The 25,467-nt window shown below is 44.9% G+C and overlaps 1 protein-coding gene across 1 annotated transcript in view; it reads left to right on the top strand.

Moving 5' to 3' along the window:
* LOC138472397 (neutral phospholipase A2 ammodytin I2-like) overlaps positions 1 to 25,467 on the top strand; it is a 110,161-nt gene that overhangs the window by 23,278 nt on the left and 61,416 nt on the right. The window contains exon 3 of the mRNA XM_069610533.1: positions 17,997 to 18,045. Within this exon, the coding sequence (XP_069466634.1) occupies positions 17,997 to 18,045 (49 nt within the window). The remainder of the gene's footprint in view (positions 1 to 17,996; positions 18,046 to 25,467) is intronic.

Genomic DNA, 25,467 nt, shown 5'->3' with positions numbered 1-25,467 from the left:
AGGGAATGAGGTGTTAGAGTTGGAGTGGGGCTAGAATGAATGTGGTGGAGAGGTGTGGATGAGTTGGGTGAAGTGTGGTGTTGAGTAGTGGTGCTGTGTTTTGTAGTGGGAATGTTTTAGTGTGGAGGTGAGGAGTGGTGTGGAGGGTGATGCTGGGTAGGGGAGTGGTGGTGCGGATTGGGGTGTGGTGGTATGGATTGGGGTGTAGTGGTGTGGAGTGCAGTGGCGTGCAGGTGTGAAGTAGTGTGGAGATGTGAAGTAGTGCATTGGGGTGGAGTAGTGGTGTTGAGTGACGTGTGGAACAGTGGTCATGGGGAGTGGTTGTCTGTTGGTGGTGTGTGGTGGTGGTGTGGGTGTGTAATGGTGGTGTGGAATGATGATGTGTAGCGGTGGTGGTATGGGTGAGGGTCAGTGGTGGCCGTTTACATAGGACCAGGGGGCGCCAGCAACCAGCCCCAGCCGCAGAGAGAGAAGAGACAACTCTTCTGCTGTGCGTGTAGGCAAATGCAAATCAATGTTGTGCGGTGCAGCAGATTAATTATTTATTTATTAATCTTCCCCTCTGCAGTGTGTATCCTGGGCTGCTGGCCTGAGCCAGGCCTGCTGCTGCACACCCTTCCGAGCGGCGGGTATTAACGTTATTTTCTGCCATGTTGAGTGACCCCATCCTCTCATTCAGGAGGCTGGCAGGGCGCTGCAGGGGTGGCCCTGCACTCTTGGTAATGTGCGCAAACAGCGCACCAGTCTCGGAGCCCTCCACTAGACCTCCTGTAGGCAATGCATGCAGTATGGCAACAACTTGTGGATTGTCATTGGCTTTTTGCCAGCCAATGACAATCCGTGTGTGGGTGGAGTCGTGTTGTGGGCACACTGTGTGCTTCACCTTCTCGTTCTTTCTTGTAGCCTAGGTGTGTGGTGGTGGACTTCTTCGACTAGGACTCCAGCTTCCCAGACCCAGGCCCATTCACGTGTTCTACTGTTGCAGGCCCGACGGTCCGTCGCCAACTCTAAGGTACGTCGTGTGACTCGTCTGGGGCTCGTGCCTTGGTAATTGATTAGTATTAGTTAAGTAAACTGTTAGTCTTCACCATGTGGCGTGAAGACTAAGAGTTTACTTAGCTAAATGGCGGCCGCAGGACGCGACACTCAGCCTACATCTCACTGCGAGATGAGTGCCGGTGTCATGGCTTGCAGTTCTGACCATGTTGTTATTGTGCCCGCTGCTCGCCGCCAGGCCTTCACCAGGTTTCCAAGTGAAGGCCGAGTGGTGGGCCGTGGGCAGTACTGGGAAGCGGCACTGTGCACAGCCCAGGACCGCTCTTAGTCTTGCCTCCTGAGTCTGACTCTGGACCCCGAGGAGGACTAGGCACGCCCAGCCCAGGAGTCTGGGCTTGGCTGGCCAGGTCCTCCTCTGGAGTCCAGAGTCAGACTCAGGACGGGCGATGGAGAGCCCTGGTGGGATGGGCTCAGTCACCACTCACCATCACGCTTGCTCCAGCAGGACCCTCCTCTCCTGGGCTGGCCCTCCTCTGGAGTCCCTCCAGAGGGGAAGACTAGCCCAGGACGGGAGAGCCCTGGCAGTGTGGCTGGTGGCTGGGGATCCCAGACCCAGCAGTGTGACATGGGCTGCTTGGAGGGAGTCGGGACTCTAGTCTAGGAGGCCCTGCCCCTGCATTCCGAATCAGGCCAGAGACGGCCTCTGCTCCGGCTCCGCTCCTATAATTATTCATTCCTTTTGTGGCACTGTATGGATAGTGAGGGGAAGATTTATTCTAAAAAAATATGTATTCAGCAACACTGGTCAAAAGTACAAGCCGCAGAGAGTGAATCAACTCATCAAATTGGCCCAATTGGCCAAGAAAGTGGCCCACTTTAACCAAAAAATGTGACCGACACCAGCATTTTCTGTTTTTGGTTCAACGTGACTACTACTAGTTAATTTAAGTAAACTCTTAGTCTTAAGCCATGCGGCATGACTAAGAGTTTACTTAACTTTCAATTGGTGCCACAGCATTCGGCCTACATCTCACTGCGAGATGCAGTGCCAGTGTCATGGCTCGTGCACACTGACCCTGTTGTTATTGTGCTCACGGGCTGCCGCCCGGCCTTCACCAAGGATCCTGTTGAAGGCCGGGAAGTGGGCCGCGGGCAGGACTCGGAGCACTGTGCATAGCCCAGGACAGCTCGCTGTCTCCTCTCCTGAGTGACCAGGAGTCAGACTAAGGACGGGAGATGGAGAACCCGTGGGGGATGGGCTCAGTGAAGCTCAGTCACCACTCACTACGCTTCATCCAGCCCAGCAGGACCATCATCTCCTGGGCTGGCCCTCCTCTGGAGTCTCTCCAGGAGAGAAGAGCAACCCAGGACGGGAGAGCCCTGGCACTGGCTGGCTGGATAAGAAAAATGTACCACCATTAGTATGTAAAACCTAATGCTTTTTATGTCATATTTCGGTGGATTTGGCAGTAAATTGCACATTTTGGAGGCCATTTATCAAAATATTTCACAGAGGGAGAACCCCCCTGCACCACTCTTGGATGGTGTGGGCTTGCGCTCCTAAATTCCCCGTGGGAAATGTACGCCCCACCAGCTTTCAAACTCACCAGCCGCCACTGGTGAGGGTAGAGGGTTGAGGAAGTGTCAGGAGGAAGTCTATAGGGGCTGAGGAAAGTTGGGCGGTGGGGGTTGATGGAGGTGAAGAAGGTTGGGTGGGTCTAAAGGGATGGTGATAAAAGGTGGGTGGGTCGGGGAAGAGGTGAGTGGGGAAGGGGAGGAAAGGGGCAGAGTGGGCTGCTGAAGGGACAGAGTTACAGTAGGGGGATAGATTGGCATCTGTTAGAGTGAGGGGTTGGAGTGGGGGTGGGTGGCCAGAGTGATGTGGTGAAGTGGAATGGTGTCATTGAGTGGGGTGGACTGGTGGAATGGGTGAAGTGGTGTGGAGTGGAGTGATGATGTGGGGATGTGGTGATGTGGAAGTGTACAGGTGTGGAGTGGCATGAAGGTGTGGTGTAGAGTGGGTGGTGGTGTACAGTGGGGCTGTTGGTGAAGAGGGGCATGGAGTGGTAATGAAGTGGGGATGTGGTGGTTGTGATGTGGAGGTGTTGGATGGTATTGTGGTGGGTGGGGATAGAGTGTTGAATAAAGACTAGTGGGTGGGGTATGAATGGAGGTTGGGTAGTGTGGAGGGGGCTGAGCAAGGTTGGGTTGGTTGTGGTAGAGGTACAGTGGTTTGCGTGTAGTTAGCCACGGGTAAGAGTGGCTAGGTGTACATGTGGGAAGGTGGAGCAGGTGAGTGGTTATGGGAGGTTAGTGTGGTTCTAAGTGGGGTGTAGTGGTGTGGAGGTTGGAGGTGTGGAGTGGTTTAAAGGGGGTGTTGGGTGGGGATGTGGCGGTGCGGATTGGGGTGTGGAGGGAGGTGTGGGCTAGAGTGGTGGGGTGAAGAGGTATGGTTGAGTGGAATAGAGTAGTGGAGTGGGGTGAAGTGATGGAGTGGTTTGGTGGTGTGGAGTTGTGCATTAATGTGTGGTGTGGCATGATGGGGTGTTGGCAAGTGGTGGTGTGGCATTGTGGAGTTGACTGTGGTGGTGTGAAGTGGAAGAGGTGGTATGGAGGTGCAGAGGTGGGGAGTGGTGACGTGGAGTGGTGTCAGTGGGGAGTGATTGTGTGCCTTTTTTGGCATGAAGGAGTGGTGGTGGGGAGTGCTAGTGTGGAGAGGGATGAGGAGTGGGTGTATGATGATGGAATGGTGGGGTGTGGGACTTTTATGGTGGTGGGAAGTGGTGGTGGTGTGGAGTCAGAATGTGGAGTGGTGGTCTGGTGGCGGTGTGGCGGTTTGGAGGTGTGGTGTGGTGAATTATTGTATTAAGCACCACAAGGCAAAATGGGGAAGGAACAAGGGGAGTAAATAACATTGGCGGGAACAGTAAATATGGGATTGTGGTCTAACTAATCCTTGTGGCCTTTGGACGTGCAAGTGCAGTGAAGAGAAGAGAAGTGCAGCAATAGGGATGGTCTGTTTGGGTGAATAAATTATTTAAGGTTATTGTGTGGGGGTTGCAGGGGGTTTTGGATTGGGTGAGGGCTTGCAGGGGGTTTCCTCCACATATATATGTCTAAATTGACCTTTTAAATTCAGTCAATTCTCCTGTGGGCAATTCTCCTGCGAGCAATTCGGAAACTGTCAATTTGTATACAACCGAGTGAAGTGCCAAGGTGAGCCAGGGAGGAGGCCTCAGGCTAAGGGCAGGGCAGTTTATCCCCAGGTAGGGATGCACTACTGCCAGACAGGGAGCATACAGGGGGCAGTTCAGTGGATATGGAGCATCCTGGTGTCGACTGGGTAGAGGGCCTCGTATCCTGGACTATTCATGAGGACCAGGCCACCAGTCTCAGCGGCAGTGGGGTGATTAGCAAGGAAGGGAAGAAGGGAAAGAGATAGCAAAAAGCAGAGTTTCGAGGATTTTCCAGAATTTATGGAGGTCCGACTCAAGTCTGAAAGGGGAAGGAAGGCTACCCCACACTCTCTGCTTGAAGAAGCATTTGACCAGCAGATAGTTGGGATTAGAGGAGCGGAGGGCTGTAGCAGGGGAGTATTTAGGGCTGGAGAGTTGTAGATAGCGTGGTCCCAGGCCCCAGAAAGGCTTATGGATTATGCAGAGGATCATGTATTTAATCCTCGTGGCCACCCGGAGCAAGTAGAGAGATTTTAGGCCTGGAGAGATACAGTCCCTGGGCTTGAGGCCAAGGATAAGTCTTGCAGCCCTATTCTGGATTAGCTGAAGGAGGCATAGGGAGGAAAGGGTGAGATTGAGGAAGAGGATGTTGCTATAGTCCAGCCTGGAGAGGATCAGAGCTCTGGGACATTGAGCTTCTGTGGGAAGGTGAGGAAAGGTAGAATGCCTCTAAGGAGGGGCGGCTTGAAGTGTGCCTTCTTCGCAAGGTCCAAGATGTGAGGGGTGAAGGAGAGAGCAGTGTCAAAGCTGACCCCAAGGTTTTTGACCTCACAGGATGGAGAATATAAAGCGCCCCAGGAAGGTGGCCAGAGGGTAGGAGGAAAACAGGGTACAGGTGTCCCAATGAGAAGGATCTCCATCTTGCTGGCATTAAGACAGAGATCGTTAGCAGCACATCATGCCTGTATGGCCGTCAGACAATTGGGGATGAGAGAGGAGGAAGAGGCGGTAGTAGAGGCAAGTTTGAAGGAAAGCTGTGTGTCCTCAGCATAATCCTGGAAATTAGGAGAGAATGGATGTTGAGAGGGGAGGATGGATAGGTGAGAGAAGTGAAGGGGCTGAGAAAACGTATATCTTTTTTTAAAATGACCATGTCACACAGTTGTACCAAAAAAACTTTTAACACAACATACAAATAACACAAAACAAGCTAGGTATAAAAATCATCAATCCCCAATAGGTGCAGTCCACCATGATCGAGACAATCTTTCTCCAAAAGACAGTAAATAATATAATACAAGGTTGATTGTTTCCACTCGTGAAGAAAGACCACAGGGCTTCCCTTGTGAGAGCAGACCCAAGCCCAGCTGCTTTAAGGGCAATCAGCCTCATTTCCAGCAAATGACACACAGGTAGTCAACAATTTGTCGTAGTACTGAGTCCCTCCTGAAAACCTCTTTGATTTAACGGTATAAGCTTGAGGGCATCTGCCCAATCCCATAGTTCATTTAGCAACAGGCGGGCGAAATGTAAATGCTTGGGTGGCTTATAGAGGGAGGTGAGAAAGGGTGATTGGTTGGGGTAAAAGAGGTGGTGAGGAATGGTGAGCGGGTGTTAGTATGGTGGTGAATTATGGTAGGTGGGTGGTAGAGATGAGTGAGCAAGTGTGTATATGTGCAAAGGTAGGGGGGTCAGTTGTGGTGGACATGGGTAGTTTTCTTCTGTAGAGTTGTCCATAATTGTATGTTTCCTTATGTCCCTATTAATGGGTATGCTCACCATTTACAAAGTTTAGGCATTAAGAGTTATTTACATTTTGGGAATTTCTGATAGCCTTTCGGCGTGACATTGATTTAGGAACATTTCATTGAGTTTTTTTTTATAAATAATCGGTATTTTTATGGATTTTCTTTACTAGGGTTTTCAGGGTTTGGGTGTATTATTTTTTCTATTTATACTTTGTGTTGTAACTTCAGGAAACTGCATTTTGTCTCTTCACTTTGTTGAAGAGTTTGACTTAAATAAAAAGTGCAACCCTCTCACTCCTAGATGAGGTGCCTAGTCCTCAAACTACTACCAAAGGGTGTTAAGAGTTTCATTGGAAGATGCATTTTGGGCCTCTTTTTTAAAGTCCAAGGATTGGCAACTGATGCATAATAAATAATGCATTTATGTATGGTTTTATGCTTCAGCTGCCACTCAAGTTTTTTTTAATTATTTGACAGGTGGAGTAGGGGGCACGAGACATTTATGTTTCCACCACCGTCATATGCTCCACCGTCAAACAAAAATGTATTTCTGCCAGCGTCTGATTTTAATGCTGGCGTAAATGCATTGGACCTATACGGAATCCACATGCTTGCAGATCCTGATAAAAGCTAGCGGATTCCATAGGAACGCGTGTAGCCCCCTACCATGCATATGTATGCCAGAAGGCATTTGAGATTGTTTACACTTTTAAGTGAAAAGAATATATGTAATCCTCTGGATTTCTGTGAAAACTTTGCATTAACAAAATGGCATAGAGGGACAGAAGTGAACATAAGTGCACACATTTGTGGTCCCCTCCGTGCAATTAGAATGTTTTAAAAAATGAGTCCCTTTGGCTCTTTGTGCTGTATAATATCAGTATGATTTGTCTTGTTAACGATGCGCTCCCTCTGTTTTCAGTGAAAGGTTTTAAAGCTTTCACAGCACCAAGGTACACAATCACTGCTACACATGTAATGGGGCAGGCATATATTCAGGTAACACCTACTGCCCTGACTCAGATGAGTATGCCTGTACTGTTTCCCGTCCCTGCCCCTTGCCAGTATCGTCCAGGTGAGAATCGACACAAGCTGAGACAGGCCTAACGCCCAGAGAGTCTGCGGTGAAAGACGAAACAAACTAAGGCCATGAAGTTGCAGTAAGGAATAGAATAGATGGTGTGACAGGCAGAGTGACAGGTAGAGTGACAGGTAGTTATTACCATATGCATAGATAGAGAGTAACCAGATGGTTACATTCATAAAAAAAGAAGTAGAAACGTGTACACGTAGAACTAAAGAGCACCTAGACAGGAAGATTATTCGCACACAGACATGAAAAACACATGTACATAGACACAAAGGATACATACACATATATATGTAACCCCAAAGAACATTAACATGTAAGAGGATGCAGGGTAACAGGTCAAAAGATGAACCAAGGTGTAGCCATTTTCCTAGCACAGAGGCCACAGTGGGTCTAGAAGTAGCAGGGCCTCAGAAAAAGGCTGAACTTACAAAAACACATTTATTTCAGAAGCTGTGAAGCTGTCTAGAGCAGTAGTCATAGCATGTGCCAAGGTTAAGCACAGAAGGGAGTAGTAGACGTGCAGAACGGATGCAACGACCAGATAATAGTTACCAGGAGATGAAGCAGTAACCTTTCAAGTTAATTGAAATAATAAAAACAACCAGCTCTTGATGTCCAGGTGCACGGGAGTAATATGGTAAGAAACTCTATAGAGAATAGGGAAAGGGTGTCCCAAGTGGTCATGGATAACACAACATGCACGTTAGAATTAGCTAAAATCTTAATAAATTGAAGAAAATTAATTCTCAAATACGGTACAGGCACGAAAACACTGGCTATTCATTGCAAGCCAAACAATGAAAAGACACCTGCAGAACTTCCTCAGAGCACATGCAGACACCAGACAGCACACAAGGCCGAGTTCAAAGGAGAGGGAAGGCCTCATCACCTTGGGATAATCAGGAAGTATTCTTTAATTACAATTATGGCAGACAACGGAGTTTGATCCCCCAGTTGTGTCTTGCACATATCTTGATGCTTTGTCAAAAGGACAAAGGTTTTTAAGTTAGATGCCAACCAATAAGATGCCCCTTTGCCACACCACCTATGATGGTGAATGCCAACCAATTAGCTGTCCCTGTAATGATGAATTAATAATGGTATCAGTAGTAGGATGGGTCAAGGCAGAGCCATCAGATAGACAGTGACCAATGAAGTAACTAATCTTTATGCATCCCATATGTAGTTTGGACTATTAACCAACCCAACTTGCCCGTAGATTTTGTAAACTGATATTGTAAGGTGATGTCATTGCTGGCGCAGTTTTGGTACATAACTCGCTTGTAATCATTAAAAGAGCTGAGAGCTATGAGAACGAATGTGCTTGTTTGCTGTCCCGGCTTGGATTCGTGGTTTGAATAAAGCTGGGTTTTGACGTGCACCTGATCCTCCGTCATTGAGAATTATTCTAATTGTGTTATCTTGGGCACACCTTTACACACAGATTTATATATAAAACACTCAGCTATGTACATGGATGTGCAGCAACAGGGCAAGTGTAACCAGGAAATACTGGGAATACTGATACATAATGCACACTCACTGTCAGTCAGCTACAAGGATTAATTACATGTAATTCCAGGCATTGGCACAACTCTAGGGTTCCATGGTATTTACCATTGATAATTTCATCCTCGAACGTTTCATTTTTTTTATTTTCATTGTTTGTAAATTCAGAGCAGCATCAAAATGTATGGGAAAAACTTTGCAGCCCGGCATGAGTCCCACCCCTAAAAACGGAGCCCCCGTTCCCAAACTTGCTATCTGTATCTTCTTTTAAAATTGTGCATTGTATATATATTTTATTTTTATTTTTTTGAGCATGTGCTAGGCGCCTATACAACAGCATTGGGTTTCAAAGCGCAACAAGGCTAAATGGGAAGGGAACAGGGGAAATAATAGCAATGGCAGCAACAGTAAATATACAGGTCAATTTCTTGGTGATTAATATTCTGCACTGAACATTTGCGCGGTGAATGTTCTGCAATTAAATCACTCGATTGTAGATAGCAGTGAACAACGAGAATATATTGCGCCAATGGGTTCCACTTGCGGCATATATGCCTGCTGTTCAGAGCGAAGCTGCAGCAATGTTATGTTGTGTAGGACAAGCCCAATAGCTTGCCTCGTGTTGCCCCCCTCGCTTGTCTCTTGTGTCTTTTGCTTCTCCACAAATGCACACATTTAAAACCTACTTGGTCTCCTGTCACCCTCTCTCTCCTCTTTTGCTTGGCTCCCAACAACTCTTTCTCACCTTAAAATGAAAAATACAAGCCTGCATTCCTGCCAACCCCGCCCCCACACCCCCCCAAGTGTATTCCTCTAGTATACCATGCCTAAACATACTTGCTGCACCTCATCAGCTCCCACTCCATCTTGCCACCACTGTCAGAGCCGAAATGCAAAGCGGGCCTTTGCTCCTTGGGAGGCCACGGCTTCTGGCCCGCGTGGATCTATCAAATTCACTAGTCCAACTATGTTAAGAGAACTGCACCTTTATCAGCATCTGGCTTCTAAGCTTTCGAGGCCTGCTGCGCGTTGTGGGTGTCATGGGATCAGGACTTTGGTCGAGGTCCTGATCCCGCTTAACCATGGACAGCATCAGAACCTTTAAACATTTTCAGTTGAAAGGGGCCTGAGACTCAGGAGAGGACGCAGCTACTGACTCCATTGTTAACGGCCCGCCACCAGGGCGGGTCACACTAAGATACCGGGAGCACCCGGCTTACCAATGTGCACTGCAGGGTTCGCAGTGAGCGGAACGCCGGGGGGCAACCTGCCACTTCCGGAACACCGGACAGACGTACCGTGGCTGGGGCACCCAGCGATGACAGCCTTGGCTCTGGGGGCACCCAGGCCTGGGCTGCGACAATGGGCTGTGGTCACACGGCTAACCGAAACCAATAATGACACAGACACGAGTTGCCACTTCCTGGGGCTCTGCTGCACTGCCGCTCTTGTGCCAGCAGCACTCTTTCTTAAAGGGGCAACGGCCCACAGTTGAATGGGCCACACACCACACCCATGTTGGCAGTGAGCAGTCTTCTAACATGCCAATATAGCCCTTTCATTTGGGACTTTCAATGCATGCTTTCCAGTCTGCTTGTTAAAAGCTGCTTTTGCTGGAGCCCTGAAGGCTGTCTACTCCCTTCGTGTATACAGAAGTGTTCTCATTACCTCCTTCCCTTTTACTCCGGTTTCTCTACATCACTTCCTTGCTTGCTTCCTTTGTCATGTGTTGCTCCAGCACGCCCTGAGCTCAGAACACGCATGCCCAAACAACTGGCGATGAAGGAGAGTTTGTGGAGCTGGCCACCACTGAAGCAGGGCCCTGCAGCAGAGGCACATATACAATTCCTGACACCTGTTTATTGGAGCATGGACCTACATGCATAAAACACAACCCACTGGCTGCTACTTCATCCAAGAACCTTGTGGCCATGCTCACCCAGCATTTCAGAGGGCATGAAGACTTTAACGACCTGTTTTGTGTACAGATGACTGGAAACCCCTTCCAATACAGGACCCTGTGATGCACTTTATTCATCCCAGGCTCCCAAGACACAATATAGTAGTCTTGTGATCGATAAAATGAACCAGAGGAGACAAAGTAATGGCCCTTATGGTAAACTATGTTAATCAATCATTGGCAGCTGTGTAGGGGTACCGGCCCTTCCACTTGTATGTCTTCGGTCGGCCTGTGGTCTTAATCACAGACCATAAGCCCTGCTTCCCATCATGGAAGGATTGCCACAATGCCCATCTGCAATAATAGAACGCTGGTTTCTGTAACTTCAAGAGAAAAATATAACTTTGTGCTATTGTCAAGGAAGTGTTACCCCGGTGGATTTCTTATCTCGACACCCCTGGAACAACCCAAAGCAATGGTTGCTTATTAGGCCACAGCAGAAGAAGCTCATGTCAACACCATTATCACTGCAGCTGTTCCTAAATCCATATTGACCAAGAGATCACTATTGCCACAGAGAAAGATGGCTGCCTCCGACTAATAATGAGGCACGCGAGACTGGGATGCTGGAAGGTATACCTGATCCAATGTGGCCACCACTCTGCCATGTCTAGGGAGAAGTAGACAGGACCTGTCTTGTGCAAAGGGAAGCATCGTAATACAGGACTCCAGAATCACCATCCTTGCCTAGTGGACAAAGTAATGAGCCACATGCACAGTGGGCATCAGGGGCCCACAAAGCTGAGGGAAAAGGATGGGTTCCAGAATTTTGAAGTTAGAGTGGAGGGCTTTGACAAAGAAAGAAACCCCAGAACGCAGTTTGTCCCCATGGCAAAGCGTAAGCCTGGACATATGAATAATATTAACTGATCAGCACTTTCTTGTCATCCTGGATGAGTTCTCCCAACTCCTGTGAGGTAGAATGCATATCCTCCTCATCCGCCGAAGTCGCCCTGCAGAAGCTCAAGAAGAAATGTGCACACCACCGTTTCCCCGAGGTAGTTTGTTCTGAAGATGAGCAACCATTGAACGGCAGCGAACTACACACATTTGTGGAAAACAATGACATTGTGCATAGAAGAATCACTCCGGTGTGGCTGTGTGACAATGGAGATGTGGAGAGACTAATGCACGTCCTGAATAAAGTATTTTGATTTGCTCTAGCAGGAGGCGCGAACCCTCAAAGATTTGATCAATTTTCAGAGAAAACATGGTAAATCTACCCTTTTTGTGTACATCTGGTGCAACTGCATGGGTCCTGCTGGGCCGCAAGGTGAGAGGGCTATCCCATCCCACAGGTCACAGCAGGTTGCTACAGATGATGCCCAGCAAAGGAGACAACAGCAGGCAGCAGCTAAAACATGAAAGAACGTAAGGAGAGGTGCCAACACAGTGACACTACAGAGTGGTGATCAGGTGCTGTTGTGCCCAAAAATCCCTGTCACAAGCTAAGCATGCCCTTAAAAATGAAGCCATGGGCTGTAGTCTCCATGAAAGGAAGCATGATCATGGATAGCGGTGGGAACTCTCTAGTAACCCGAAACAGATCACACTGGAAACGCGTCTGAGTGCACTCTATTGGAGGCTCTCCCCCACACTCACATACCCTGGATGAAGGAGATACTGAACTAGAAGATACAATGATAAAACAGTGTAGGCATACAAACCTGTGAGTGAAGTCCCGGGCAATACGAACTCCTTATCTGCGATTGGCCTGTGCCAAAGTCTGGGTGGTGCATCAGAGGCCGAGAATGCCTGTCCTGAGGAGGCCAGGAACCCACGCCCATTTGAACAGGAGGATGCCAAGCAGGTTCCATGTATGAGAAAATGTTAATTCAAGTACAGCCGAAACGTGTTTCGACCATCAGGTCGTTCTCAAGGCCAAGATGTTGCTGGGAGTTATTCCCTAGAAAGTTTTGCGAGGTAGCTTCATAAATGTAGAGTAATTGTTGAGTTTCATGCAGACTCTTGCCTCTTATAGAGAGTCCTTGAAAAATGCCCACTTAAAGGATGGCTCAATTGCCTTATGCAGAATAAGGTGGCTGCTCATTAGCCTGGTCTTTCAAGAGAATATATTTTTCTATGAAAACAAGGTTCCAATACCTTGTGATCTTTTGAAGGGTTGAGATCCCAACTGAGTTGAGATTGGAATTTTACTCATAGAGTACTGGAAACTATGATTTGTAACTTGTATCTCCTCATCATTATTACACAAATATCCCTCTTTTTTAAATCTAATGTTGGGAGGAATTTTCCTGCTGCCACAGATTGGGGCATTTTGATCTAGGTCTGCAACAATTACTCTACATTTATGAAGCTACCTCGCTAAACTATCTAGGGAATAACTCCCAGCAACATCTTGGCCTTGAGAACGACCTGATGGTCGAAACACGTGTCGGCTGTACTTGAATTAAATCACTCTTCACATACTGGACAGTTTTCATCTATAATTATTGAGTTTGTTATGAGATTGGAATTTTACTCATAGAGTACTGGACACTATGATTTATTAATCTGTTTGCGCAACTTAACTATACAATACAACTACTCTACACATTATTATTTGTGGCACCAAGGGGAACCTCAAGTATAGTTTCTGCTGCATTCCGACAAGATTTAAGAAAGTTGAGCGCACAACATACAGTTACACCCTTGTTCTACCTGATGTATGAATTAAGAAAATAATAAATATAAGCATGCGCCAATTTAAAGATCTGAAAATCAGCACCGTCCCCTCCCTATAGGGTCAGCTGAGAACCATGGGGGACCCAGCATTCCCTATACAGTTTTAGCTGCCGTCTTTTACGATGCCCCAAAACACCACATACATACCCCACCCGTTGCCTCATTGCCACAGGTAGAAAGCATGGCTCTAACATCCCAAAGGTTTGTATTCAGTAGCACTACAGCAGTCAGCAGGGTGCTAAATGACGTAATCACTCCTTTTGAGTGTGAGTGCCTTGCTGGAGCTAGAAGGCTAAAGATTGGAAGGCCCAAAAGGAACATTTGAGAGTACAAGTAGACCCATCCCAGTCTTCCTCCGCAGTGATTGCATAAATGCATTCTATAATTAGGCTAGTCTTAGTTAATGGGTCCTGCCGTCAAGCAACAACCATGAATGCACAAAAATACGAACAGTGCTATTATTGAACGATTTATTTTCTGATAATGTATTCTTTTCATGGTTGACATTAACATCTTCTGTAGACAACAAAGAAGAGAAATGTAATAAAAAATTAATGTACATATTTTAGAGTGTGTTTTTCATTTACAAAGTGTTTTTCTTCTCTACATACCTATCTGAAATGTCGTCAGGCCTAGTATGATAGTCGCTTGTTTTGTTCCTCCCCTCCCTTTCTGCACCCCTCTCCCTCACCTTTTGTTTTTATCCGGCTTTACCAGAAATGTCGTCAGGCCTAGTACGGTAGTCGCCTGTCTGTTTCCATTTCCTTCCCACTCCCCCCCTCCCTTCCTTATCTATGTCTTAGCTCTTGCACTATCTGAAATGTCATAAGGCCGAGTACGATAGTTAATTTCACATCCTTACTTTTCATGGCCTGTAAGAATGTGGCTGTATTTTCCCTTGTTCCCTCCCTTGCCTTGAAGTGCTTTGAAACACATTGTGTATAGGCGCTATATAAATAAATTATCATATCATATCATATCATAACTTTATTCATTAAAAAGGCAACCATTCGGCTTTGTATTCGGCTATGGCCAAATACTTAAATCTACTGTTCGGTACAAGTGCAAGGTTGCATGGTATTAGCACCAGGGTAAAGTTTGCCCACTTTTTAAAAACACTGGGACATATTAAAAAAAACATTGCGCCATGACAAGTGTAGTTTGGCATGGTATAAGCAATTGGGCAAAAATTGCCCCAGTGCAAAAAAGATATAGGGGGGACATTACAAGGTTGGCGTTGAAGGGTTAAAGGCACCGGTAAAGGTGCCTGTGCCATTAACCCCTTATCGCCGCATTACGTGGTCCTTTAGCGGGTCCCACTTAGGGTGGCTCGTTTTACCAGGCGCCCTTAGTGGGAGCCACTAAAGGACCAGCATGCTAACAACGGGCCCTTTATTAATGGGCCTGTTGTTAGCATGGTCCCCATTCCAATTGAGCCCTATGGGGGCTCGAATGGAAATGGGGATGGGTTCCCTGAATGGGGAAATACTGGGTCCTCAAAGGTTGGAATGGCCTGGTAATTCCCCATTCAGGGAACCCAGACCCATTATGCGGTAAGGGGGTAACCATGGCGCTAATAGCACCATGGCTACCTCCAACCTTGTAATGACCCCCATAGTCTCATTGCATTTTTGCACATGGGCAAAGTTTGCCCCAGTGCTAATAGGAATGGTATAGGTGTGAAGGCATCATGAAGCAAGACACAGACAACAGACTTAAAGTTCAAAATAAAATACTTTATTAAATCAAATCTCAGGATGGTAGAAGGCCGAACTGAAGTCCTTACTTCCCCTCTGATAATATTTCAGCTTTTTAACGAAGGAGGGGATTCCCCTGGACCTTATAGCTGTGAGATTTTTTTAAAAGTGAGATGTTTGGGCAACATTTCTATAAGAATATCACACATTGTTTGGAAAGTTTTCTCTTTGCAGCGCCTTTCCTTCACTTTTTAATGGCCCCCAAACGTTCTGCTTTTATTTTTGAATCTGACCTGTTTTTTGCAGTAGAGTGACTACACTGGCTTTTTTTAATTTGTCATGGGGAAACTGACATGTCATTCAGGATATAAGAACTGTGAAACACTGCTTCCCTTAGTCTTGTTACTTTGTCATCATGTTTGGTAACTTTTTATCATTGTACAATGCATCTTACAATGCAGTACAATGGGGTACACTTTTCGTCTTGTCCTAGACTAACACTCAGAGGATTTTTGGTTACTTTAGGTGTGCCTAAGGGACAAGCTGGTGGCAGCAGTTACTTTTTGCTATTTGTTGGTGTATTTTGATTTAGCCTTGCTGTGTTTGGCTCTCTACTCCAAACAGGGCCGTGCCACAAGGTTTGTTGTTTGTACCTTGGCCATCTTGTCGCTAAACCTTCTTCCTGACCTGGGAGGACAGGAAAACCGTTATATGGATTTCCAGTGCCTGGGCAAGCTGCCAGGAAGTGGTGTAGGACTGTCTGGCCCCAATCCACAAACCGGTTACAGTGTGTCTGAATGGTATGTGTGAGTTATGCCACCAGTGGTCCTGATTGGACCACTGCTGGGGTGGGTGTGTGGGCCAGATCTTCGATTGGCTAGTGGGAGTTTCACCTCTTACCTGCTTTTTGAATAAGAAGAGGACCCCTGCACCTGTTCTTCAGAGATCCTGGAAAAAAAACAAAGGAGCCAAGTATCCTATCTTGCTGCAAGATGTGTAGGGAGACAGTGGACCTGTTGGAAGAAGGTCTGGTGACTAACTTCTGCTGCTGTCCTGGAAAAGCCCTGCCTTGTAGGTGATCTTTAGCAGTCTTGCGAAGGAGCTGCGACCCTTGGAGTGTAGGGAACATCCATTCTTGATGTCAGCTCAGAGTCCTGGGAAGAAGAGACCTTGGACGTTCCCCTGGATCATCCAGGGGAACCCCCCCCAACTCAGATTTTGGGCTAGTGTGCTGCAGATGTCGCCGTTCTGCATTGAGGCCTGGAACTTGGGGAATTTACAGCTTATGCTACAAGACCAACCTCTGCCAAGTTTAGTGGTTCCAGCATCAAGGGGAACCGAGATACGAGGCGAAGTCCAACCGCTACAAGTGTGTCCCCCTGCATCGCCGTGCATCGGTGGCCATCATCCAAAACAGCTTTCCTACATCCAGTCCTGTGCTGAGAGGGGCACTGCAGTGAGTTCTCCTGCATTCTCCAACCTGAAGACCATGCGCCAGTATTTGTCACCTACCAAGAGGTGCTTGAACCTGCAACCACAGAGCATCAGGAACCAGAGCTGAAGGTGGGAATTGGGGGTGATTTGTAACAGTACTTACCTGAACCCCTAACTCCCTTTTAAACGTTTGGTAACTTTTAGAAACGTTTACAACAGTTTAGCTTTGCCATTGCTTGCTTGTGCAAGCACTCCTAATTTTGGGGACACTTTTATTAGCTAGAATAACTTGCCCTCTACCCTTTGGAGTTCTTCATTGGTCTCCAGCAGCCCCTCACTAACGTGTTCCCCACTTTTGGGTGCAAGGCCCCAACAATGTAATGGATGGATTTTTAAAGTTAGTGTTGTATCTCTGTGGACCTGTAGTGCTGCATACTAATACTTACCTTCCCTTGCATGAGTTTGTAATATATTTTGCCCTACTCCCGTGATTGTATATATGTATCTTTTACTTTAGTATTGTGTGATAACATTCCATGCAAGTAGTCATTTTTCATAGTGTTATATAGCCATAATTAAATAAGTATTTTCATAACTGATTAGTCTGGAATGTTCTTATGCAAAATAACATACCCCAGTCTCTTAAAAAAGTGGGTTTTGTGATGTCTCCTTTTGACCTTTCTCCCTGGAAAGAGTCCAGGGGTTGAGGTATTGCCCTCCTTTACACTAACTTTCTTTGAAAGGGAGATACAAGTAGTGTTTACTTTTTACCTTATACGTGATACTTCTGCTGGTCCATCATGCACATACCAATGAAGTTGTATACAAGTTTGCATATCATAATTCAACTACTGTTGCATTCATGCTTTGCATAATAGGACGACTACCGTCTCGGCATAGAAAGGCTGATAGCCCTCACAATTGTGTGTGGGGATTTAGATCCTATTAAAAATACATTTACCCAATGCGTTAAACACAGGACACTCGAATATACGGAGGACTTTTTTCTCCAGGAGGGATTCATCCCTGTGAACATCAGCTTCTTCATGCATTATGCAGTGACCTATGAGCTAACCATATAGCCTGGATTTGAAAAAGGCAGCTCTGCCGAAACACGTGTCATCCACAAAGGCTCTAATATCACAAAAATAAAAGGAATTTATAACTCTGATCATAACTACTTGCCTATTCCATTATTTTTCGGCGCACTACGAAGGTATAGCTCAACACAACCAATACATATTGTCACATACGGAGTGGAGGGGCTCTACGTCTCCGTAGTAGCTAAACCTGGTGCGACGCAAGATCTCTAACGTCACCTTAACTCTCAAGGACAAATCCTTCTAAATCAACCGGGTGCGTAGGTACCGCAACAGGTGTCATCACAAACAGTCCCTCACTGGCAATGTATTAAAAATACATGACGATGAGTATTATGAACATGTCTTGTTTTATTTTTCATTGGGAAACATTGGAGGACTGATGTTGGAATAGTTTCTTGATGCTGCAGCAGTTTCTGAGCACCAACGAAAGGAAAGATGGGCAGATAACACACAACACCATTTTAGCGGTGGGCTCTTACTGTGATTGGCTGTTACAGGAGTCATGACTCCAGCTCATCAAGGAGCTCCATTTCACGTTTGTATCAAATCGTTCTTAACATTAATTAATTCTGTTCCCATATATCTCCTTTAACAGGTTCTGCTGGAGATGACGTCCCTCCGGTGTGTTCTTCTTGTGATCTGCAGTAAGTGCCCTTTGGGACTGATTTGAATTTCTGTGTCTAGATTATAAATCGGGCTCCAGCAATTGGGCAAGCTTTAGAGATTTACACTAGATCACTCTAAATCAACCTTTCGACTGTTCGATTTTTGGGTGGGTCGGCATACAACACAGACCTAAGTACTTTTGTGGTGTAAAACTGGTGGTGGATGTCACTCCAATCGGAACCGGATTGTGGCTTTCAAAAATGGAAGGCTACCCATAGAACTGCTGACAAGAGTGGGTGACAGGCGGGTACTATTACATCAGCAGACACATGGCGGACGATGTAGCATCCTGGTAAAGTTTGGGTTCAACCAACTTATTCACATGTCGCTTAAAAGTATGTTGATTTTCTGGAGAAAAAAATATATGATTCATTTTTGTTTTTTTGTGTGCATATGTGGCATAAGTCCCATGAGGAGCCCAAAGTATAGGTGTAGGTTTTCAGGTAAAGAAAGAGATGGCTTTGCCAAGAGCTGTCACTACAAATGCATGTCCATCCACTGCAGACAATAGGTATTGGAATAGCTATGGGTTGCTCCGCCCACTACCCGCTCATCCCGGCCCAAAGAAATGCACATTGAGCTTCAGCAAATGAGGAGAATTTTGTGAGCATGGGATTCAGGCAACATTCAGTTCCTATCAACCGTCAAGGTTTCTCAGCACGCTTTGCCATTTTATGTGTGCCTTCTAAGAGGCGCTTCTTTTGCATGACAGAGGAAGGGGCGGGGGCTGAAGTATGCCTAAAAGACGTAGCTGTGCATGTCAAAATAGCAATGCAAACTTTGGCACACATCAGCTGCTCCCTGAATGAACATGAAAGAAAAGTGTGCCCCTGCTGGTAAGAAAAAGAGACAGGCTTGACGCATTGTTTCAAGCCGTGGAAGCCTCACACTTTTCTTTTCAGAGGTCTGAAGGCGCCATGGAATGATTATTGTCCTGAGATCATTTGTTAATCATTTCTCACGTGTTTCTCCTTTAAAATAGAGATTCGTGACATCCTCTCTCTCCAAATCGTGATCCTTTTGTGAAAACCAATGCAGCCACCAGATCTGGAAAACCCAGCACAGCTCAATTTAGCTTCCAACTCTGTGAAATTTTAAGGACAATAGTGTAACAAAATCACAATAGAATGTGTTTTAAGTAAAAGGCTCTTTTTGACACATTGGCCTCATTACGAGTATGGCGGTAAGGCAACAATGGCGCCGGTATCGCTACTGGCACTGTTGCTACCGTACCACCATACTACCATACTACGAGTTCTGCTCGCGGTGCCTGCGAGCCGAACAGGACTGTAGCACCGGTACCGTCATTAACGGCACCGGTGCTACCACCTTCCCCATTCCCATTGAGCCCTTTGGGGCTCAATGGGAATGGGGAAGAATTTTTTCCGGCGCCCATAAAAAAGGCAATTACCGGGTCCAGCAAGGTCGTAATGACCCGGTTATTGCCCTTTTCTGGGTGCCGGAAAAAAATGAATACCGGCGGCAGCCGTGCCTGTACTAGAGGATTCAGTTAATGATAGGGTGCTCAATTGGTAAGTAGGGCCAGCATAGAGATTGGCATCTAGCCCATGCGTTCAAATAGCTTAGTCTTTGGTGGCTCACCATCAGCAACCTTGTCTTTCTGATGCTTTAGATGGTCTTGAGCCAATGCTATGGTTCTGGGCCACGGCTACAGTGTCATCATGATGGTTAGACAGGCTCAAGAGCACTCAATCACAAGAGCAGTATGTTCAAACCATGCTACCGATGGGCTAGAACATAAGCGACAATTTGTTTGTAGACATGTCTATGATAAAACTATTCAGTAAAATATGGTATTGCTCCATAGTATGTATTCTGAAGTCTTCTGGTGAGGTGTGGTCAAGGGTAAGGAAGTCCAAACAAGTGTTCAGAAATTGGGTTTGTTCCTATAGAACTAATCAGGATATTAGGGACATTAAGTTCAAACTGCAGGTTTTATGGCACCTTATCAACAGTGTTGATGCCTGGTGTTTTTCCTTTTCCTTTGCTTTAGGTAATTATATTTCAGATGCTATTCCTGGTTCAAAGTGTCTTGGCTTAGAGCTCCTCTTTGTTGGTACACGACTCGAGCACTTTAGGTCCCCGGTTGGGTTATGCTACAGAATCTGATTTTGAGACGAAAATAAAGAAGGGTAAATTGTCAAATGTCATGGGCCCTGATGGTTTGCCAGATTTGGTGATGAAAGATAACCCTACTCTTTGGTCGACAATTTTGTTCAAACCTTTTGACAACATTGCACTTCTTGGAATATTTGCTAAATTATGGAGTGCCTGTTATATTGTGCCTATATTTAAAAAAGGAGACTGCTCAAACCCAGCCAATTATAGGCTGATTGCATCGTTGGTACATCCTCAAAAATCTTTGCGTCACTTTTATTGGACGATCTTAATGATTGGGCACAAACGATTAGATGTCTGACCAAAGTTCAAACAGGTTTTAGGATAGGGTATGGAACCTCTCTTTATGGGTCTCTGGTTACATTGCTTCAAAGCCATGCAAGGATTTAGAATCAATCTACGCTTTATATGGCCACAGTAGACCTCTTGTGTGCTTTCGATTGTGTCGACTGTGCCGAACTTTGTAATAAATTGTCAAAGTGGGGTAAATCAAGTGGTATTTTACAAATTTCCATTTTGTTTCATCCTGGGACATCAATGAACATCAGATTGAAAAATGAGGACATTCTGGGCACTAAAGTAATGACGTTTAGAGGTTTGTGACAAGGGTGTGTTCTGTCGCAATGTTTATTTAATTTGTAATGATCAGATTTTACTGATTCTTTATTCCTTCAGAATGTATTTATTCCAAAGTTAGCTCATATCAAGATTCCCGCCCTTTTCGTTGCAGAGAATATTTTTATTTTTTTATTTTTACTGATTTGGTAGAGAAACTCAACCTTACAATTCAAACATAGAACCTTATTTTATACAATAATTTAAAAATATATATAAAAAGAAAAAACTATTTGATAATAGATAAATCTGCCTAGAATACAAAAGAAATATCATAAAACTCTCTATATAAAAGAAGAATATCATAAAATAAACACATTTACATTAGTGCAAAGTAATGCAAGATACGACCAATGTAAAACCAACATTTCATATTCACATTATTTGATAAAAACAATTGCATTGTTATAAAATCACCTACATTAAAACATTGGAAAACCAACATTATGAGGTAACAGCGTTTCCTAGTTGAAACGCTACTCATGCATTTTCAAATTTTTCAGGAAGCTCACTATGGTCAATCTCATGGATGTGGGCTCAGCATTATACAAACCGTGCCACAGTACTTCAGGTGTGATAACAGAATTGTAGTTAGTAAAACATTTATAAAAAATAGTTATTTCGAGAGCTCAGTAGGTTTGGACAGGAAGTTAGTAGATGTTTAGTAGTCTCCGGTTGATTAGGTTGTTGGCAGTGTCTGCAAATATGCTTTGCTCTCTCAGTTATTCTGCGTGTTTCAAGGACATCTTTAGTAGGCCATAAGTTCAAACGGAATCTTAAAAATGTGTGTCTGTATTCTGAATCAGGAAATTTAATTAAATATGTTTCTGGAGAGGAGAAGTTTTTGGTCAAGGATCTGTGTTCTTGTAGCAGTCGACGTTTCAAACATTCCTCTCTGGTGTTAATCCAATCAGAGTACTACATTTTGGTCTTGGCATTGTTTGGATTTGATTTCAACAACTCATCAGTTATTCCAGCCGCTGACTTTTATTCTTAAATCTTTGCTTTCCACAACCTTGTTGCTCTGTGTGTTGAACTATTCACATAATCTGACAAGATATTTAATAAAGTGCCAGTCCATGATGGCATGATGCATTTTCTGTAAAAAAACACACATTTTCCACATGTACATAGGATTTAGAGTGTAAACCAAACTCATGTCTCAGAGTGCACATGCACATGCATTTGGGAAGCTTAAAAACTCTCTTCCAGAGGGATCCCTCTATTTGTAACCAGAAGTTTTCCCGGCGCCATGCTCTGTCTTCTATGCTGTACATAATAATTGAGACGGCTTTTTGCTTATAAAAAGTGAGTACCGGACTCATAGAGAATTTGTGGTATTTTGCATGCAAAATGCATGCTTGGGCAGTTGCTGTTTTTATTTGTATCTGTATTTCATTAAGATATGGGCGATCGCTTGCATGATTATTGGTGTTAAGCCCTAGCTTGTCATCCACAATTTCAAGGGGGTTCCCCTGGAAGAACCATTTGAAAGACTTTTGCTTAATGCTTTGTCCATGTAAAAATTCTTAGCACCTTTGATTTTGTAAGATTTACCTTTAGCTGATTCAACTCAATATATTTCTTAGTTGGGATAATAGAGTCTGCAGTTCCTTTGGGGTTTTAGCCAGCAAGATCAGGTCATCGGCATAAAACAACAAGGGGACTGCATGCCATCCCGATTTCGGAGGGTCAGATACAATATTAGTAAAATGGTGTTCCATGTCGGATATAAAACAGTTAAAAAGCACCAAAGCTAAAAGACACCCTTGTTTCAACCCTCTGAATGTTGAAATTGGGGCAGAGATCCCTTCTATCTAATGTCAAGCGCACTTGAATTGTTGTATCCGTGTGGAATTGGGCTAGCCAATGCTGCAAATAAGTTGGACAAGCCGCTTCATTTAATTTTGTCTTCAAAATATCTCTAGAGACTGAGTCAAATGTGGCTTGGAAATCAACAAATGCTAAATAAAGTGATTGTTTCGTCTACCTCTCATGTGATATGATAGCACGGAGTGCATAGAGGTTAACTGTTGTCCGTAGCCTGGGCACGAAGCCCGTCTGGAAAGGGTCTTGTGGCCTGATTGAAGTGTCCACTGATTACATTTCTCCAGGATTATGAGCGCAAACATTTTTCCAGGGGCGTTAAGCAGCGCTATTGGTTGATAATTCTCTGGGGATTGTTGATTGCCCTTTTTGTAAATTGGTACGATAATAGATTTTCGCCATGAAGGGTGAATTTGGCAATTATGTACCACTCGGGAGAATATTAAATCCTGGCCCATGCCTCTGGATGCAATTTGAGCATTGCATTTGAGAGCCCGTCTGAGCCTGGGGCTCTGGAAGAGCAACATTTTGATATATGAAAAATGATGTCCTCCACAGTGAAAGGGATATCCTCATACTTCATCGATGCATTGTCTAAATTTGTATTAGATAAAGGTGTTGCTGTGTATATAGTTTTATAAAAACAAACCCAGGTTTCTCCTGGGACTGCATTTATTTGAACCTGAGTCTGCATGGTATTATTGGCTTTGTTAAGTAGCCCCCATATTAGTGCTGAATTTTTAGATGCTAAAGCTTGTTGCATTTGCTCGGCATCCAATTGTATCATGATCGCTTTACTGGATTTAACCCAATTTTCATATCTCGTTTTCAGCCAGGTTAGGCAAAACGTTTTAGTTGCCGATGGTACATTATTTAGAGAACGTTTTTCCGCTCTGAATTTTACTTTCATATTCCGTATGGCTTGATCATATGTATGAGAATGGTTTGTCTTATGTATTCACTGCAAACGTGTTGGAGATGTAATATTCCCAGAACAAACCTATCATCATGGCAATTATGTGACGGCTTTGCAATATTTTGCATCTCCAACACGTTTACAGGGAATATATAAGACAAACCATTCTCATGTAATATTCCCAGAACTAACCTATGATCGTGGCAATTATGTGACAGCTTTGCAATTTTTTGCATCAACAGGATATTCTATCAACCCTACTAATTGTTGTAATAGTTTTGGGCTCCATTTAAAACGGTCTCTGCCATTCGATGTAGAAAGCGATTCAGAGTAGTATTTCGATTCTACTGGGGTTACATTGGCGGGCCATACCCACGAGAGAGACAACATATCATGGTCACTCTATTCTTGTTCTAATATATGGACATTTTTAGTCAAGGTGTATAAATTACAATCAACATATATATAATCTATTATACTCATTTGTTTTCCTCTCCACCAAGTGTAATTGGGAGGGGTGTCATCTGGCATTGACCCATTGACCATGGTGAACTGTCTCTCATCCATGAGCAATGACCAGCGCCTTGACAGCTTGGATAATTTAAGGCCAGGAATCGGGCTACATTTGCTGTTTAGATCACCTGCAATAATTGTATAATCAATGGATGAAGCTATAATATCATGAGAATTCAGTGGATTTAATATGGTGGTTGATTAATGTTTATGACCTCTGGTATTCCATGAAGCAAATTTACATTTATGTAATGAATCTTTGTCTGGTTGTTAATTTGAGGAAGTTTGTGCGGAGTAGGATGATGTTGGTTCTACCAGTCGTCCAGATTTTAGCAGACCCTCAGAGGAGGTTATTTTCATAGTAGCTGAAATCGACAATTTGATGGTTATAGTAATTTGTCATTAGTTGTAAGGAGGTGCCCAGAGGAGATTGAAATTGTTGGGTCAATAGAAAACTTAATTGATAGAGATAATTTCTGGCCTTCCAAATCATATTCCTCATTGCCCCTGACGACATCCAAAGTTTGACAATAGAGGCATCGTCTTCTTTAATTAACTCGACTTGTGCAATGTCATTTGAACATTTAGAAAACTGGTTGTATTTAAATCATAGAAAGGAAACACACCACCTCTGCATTGCAGTATCAAATGATGATGAGTATTAGCGTTGCAGTGTATTTTGTTCCTGTTTTGTTTATGGAAGGAGTTTAAATGCTGAGTCTGTTCTTGAGCACTTATACTGGGTTTGGCAAAAGTGGGAAGCATAATTGATTTGGTGGGACCAAAGGTGCACCAAGGTATGTCACCTAGCCCTAGCAATTGTGACTCCCTGGGTTATTCTTAGCGCGTTAGGTGCGGTAACCATTTAAAATCGATTCTTGTTTTGTTTGTGCACTACAATTTAAACGCTTGCGTTTGCTGCACATTGCAAATTTTGTAAAGTTGTGGCTGGCCTTCTGACTGAGCCTCAACCACTCGACCACCATTATAGCACACAAGGCTGAATCCATTCCAAGATGGCCGCCTGTGCCTTCTGAAGCCTCCCCTCCTCTGTGCTTTCTTCACCTGACCTAAGAAGACTGATGATTGGCTCTCCCAGCGTGCCTCTCCACCTATCAGTCGCCGGGAGGCGCAAGCCGGCCCTTCCGGGAAAGGCCCTGAGGGCAAGGCCAAGAACTGTCCAGAGACTGTCCTGAGCTGACCAGAGCCCAGGGCCATACCCCCTGCTCGTTTCTTATGAGGTTGTGAGTAATCCATATTTGTCTTACCTACTCCACCTGCGCCCCTTACCTTGTCCACTCAATCTGTTCCCTTTATTACCTTACCGGCATCTGCTATGTGTCCCAGCCACTGCATTGGACGATAAGGTTGCTTAAAACATTTGCAACAG

This window comes from Ambystoma mexicanum, chromosome 8 (genome assembly GCF_040938575.1).
Source record: "Ambystoma mexicanum isolate Mex_15411 chromosome 8, UKY_AmexF1_1, whole genome shotgun sequence".
Lineage (NCBI taxonomy): Eukaryota > Metazoa > Chordata > Amphibia > Caudata > Ambystomatidae > Ambystoma > Ambystoma mexicanum.
Note: the sequence above shows the minus strand (reverse complement) of the source record. Positions and strands in the feature narration are given on the sequence as shown.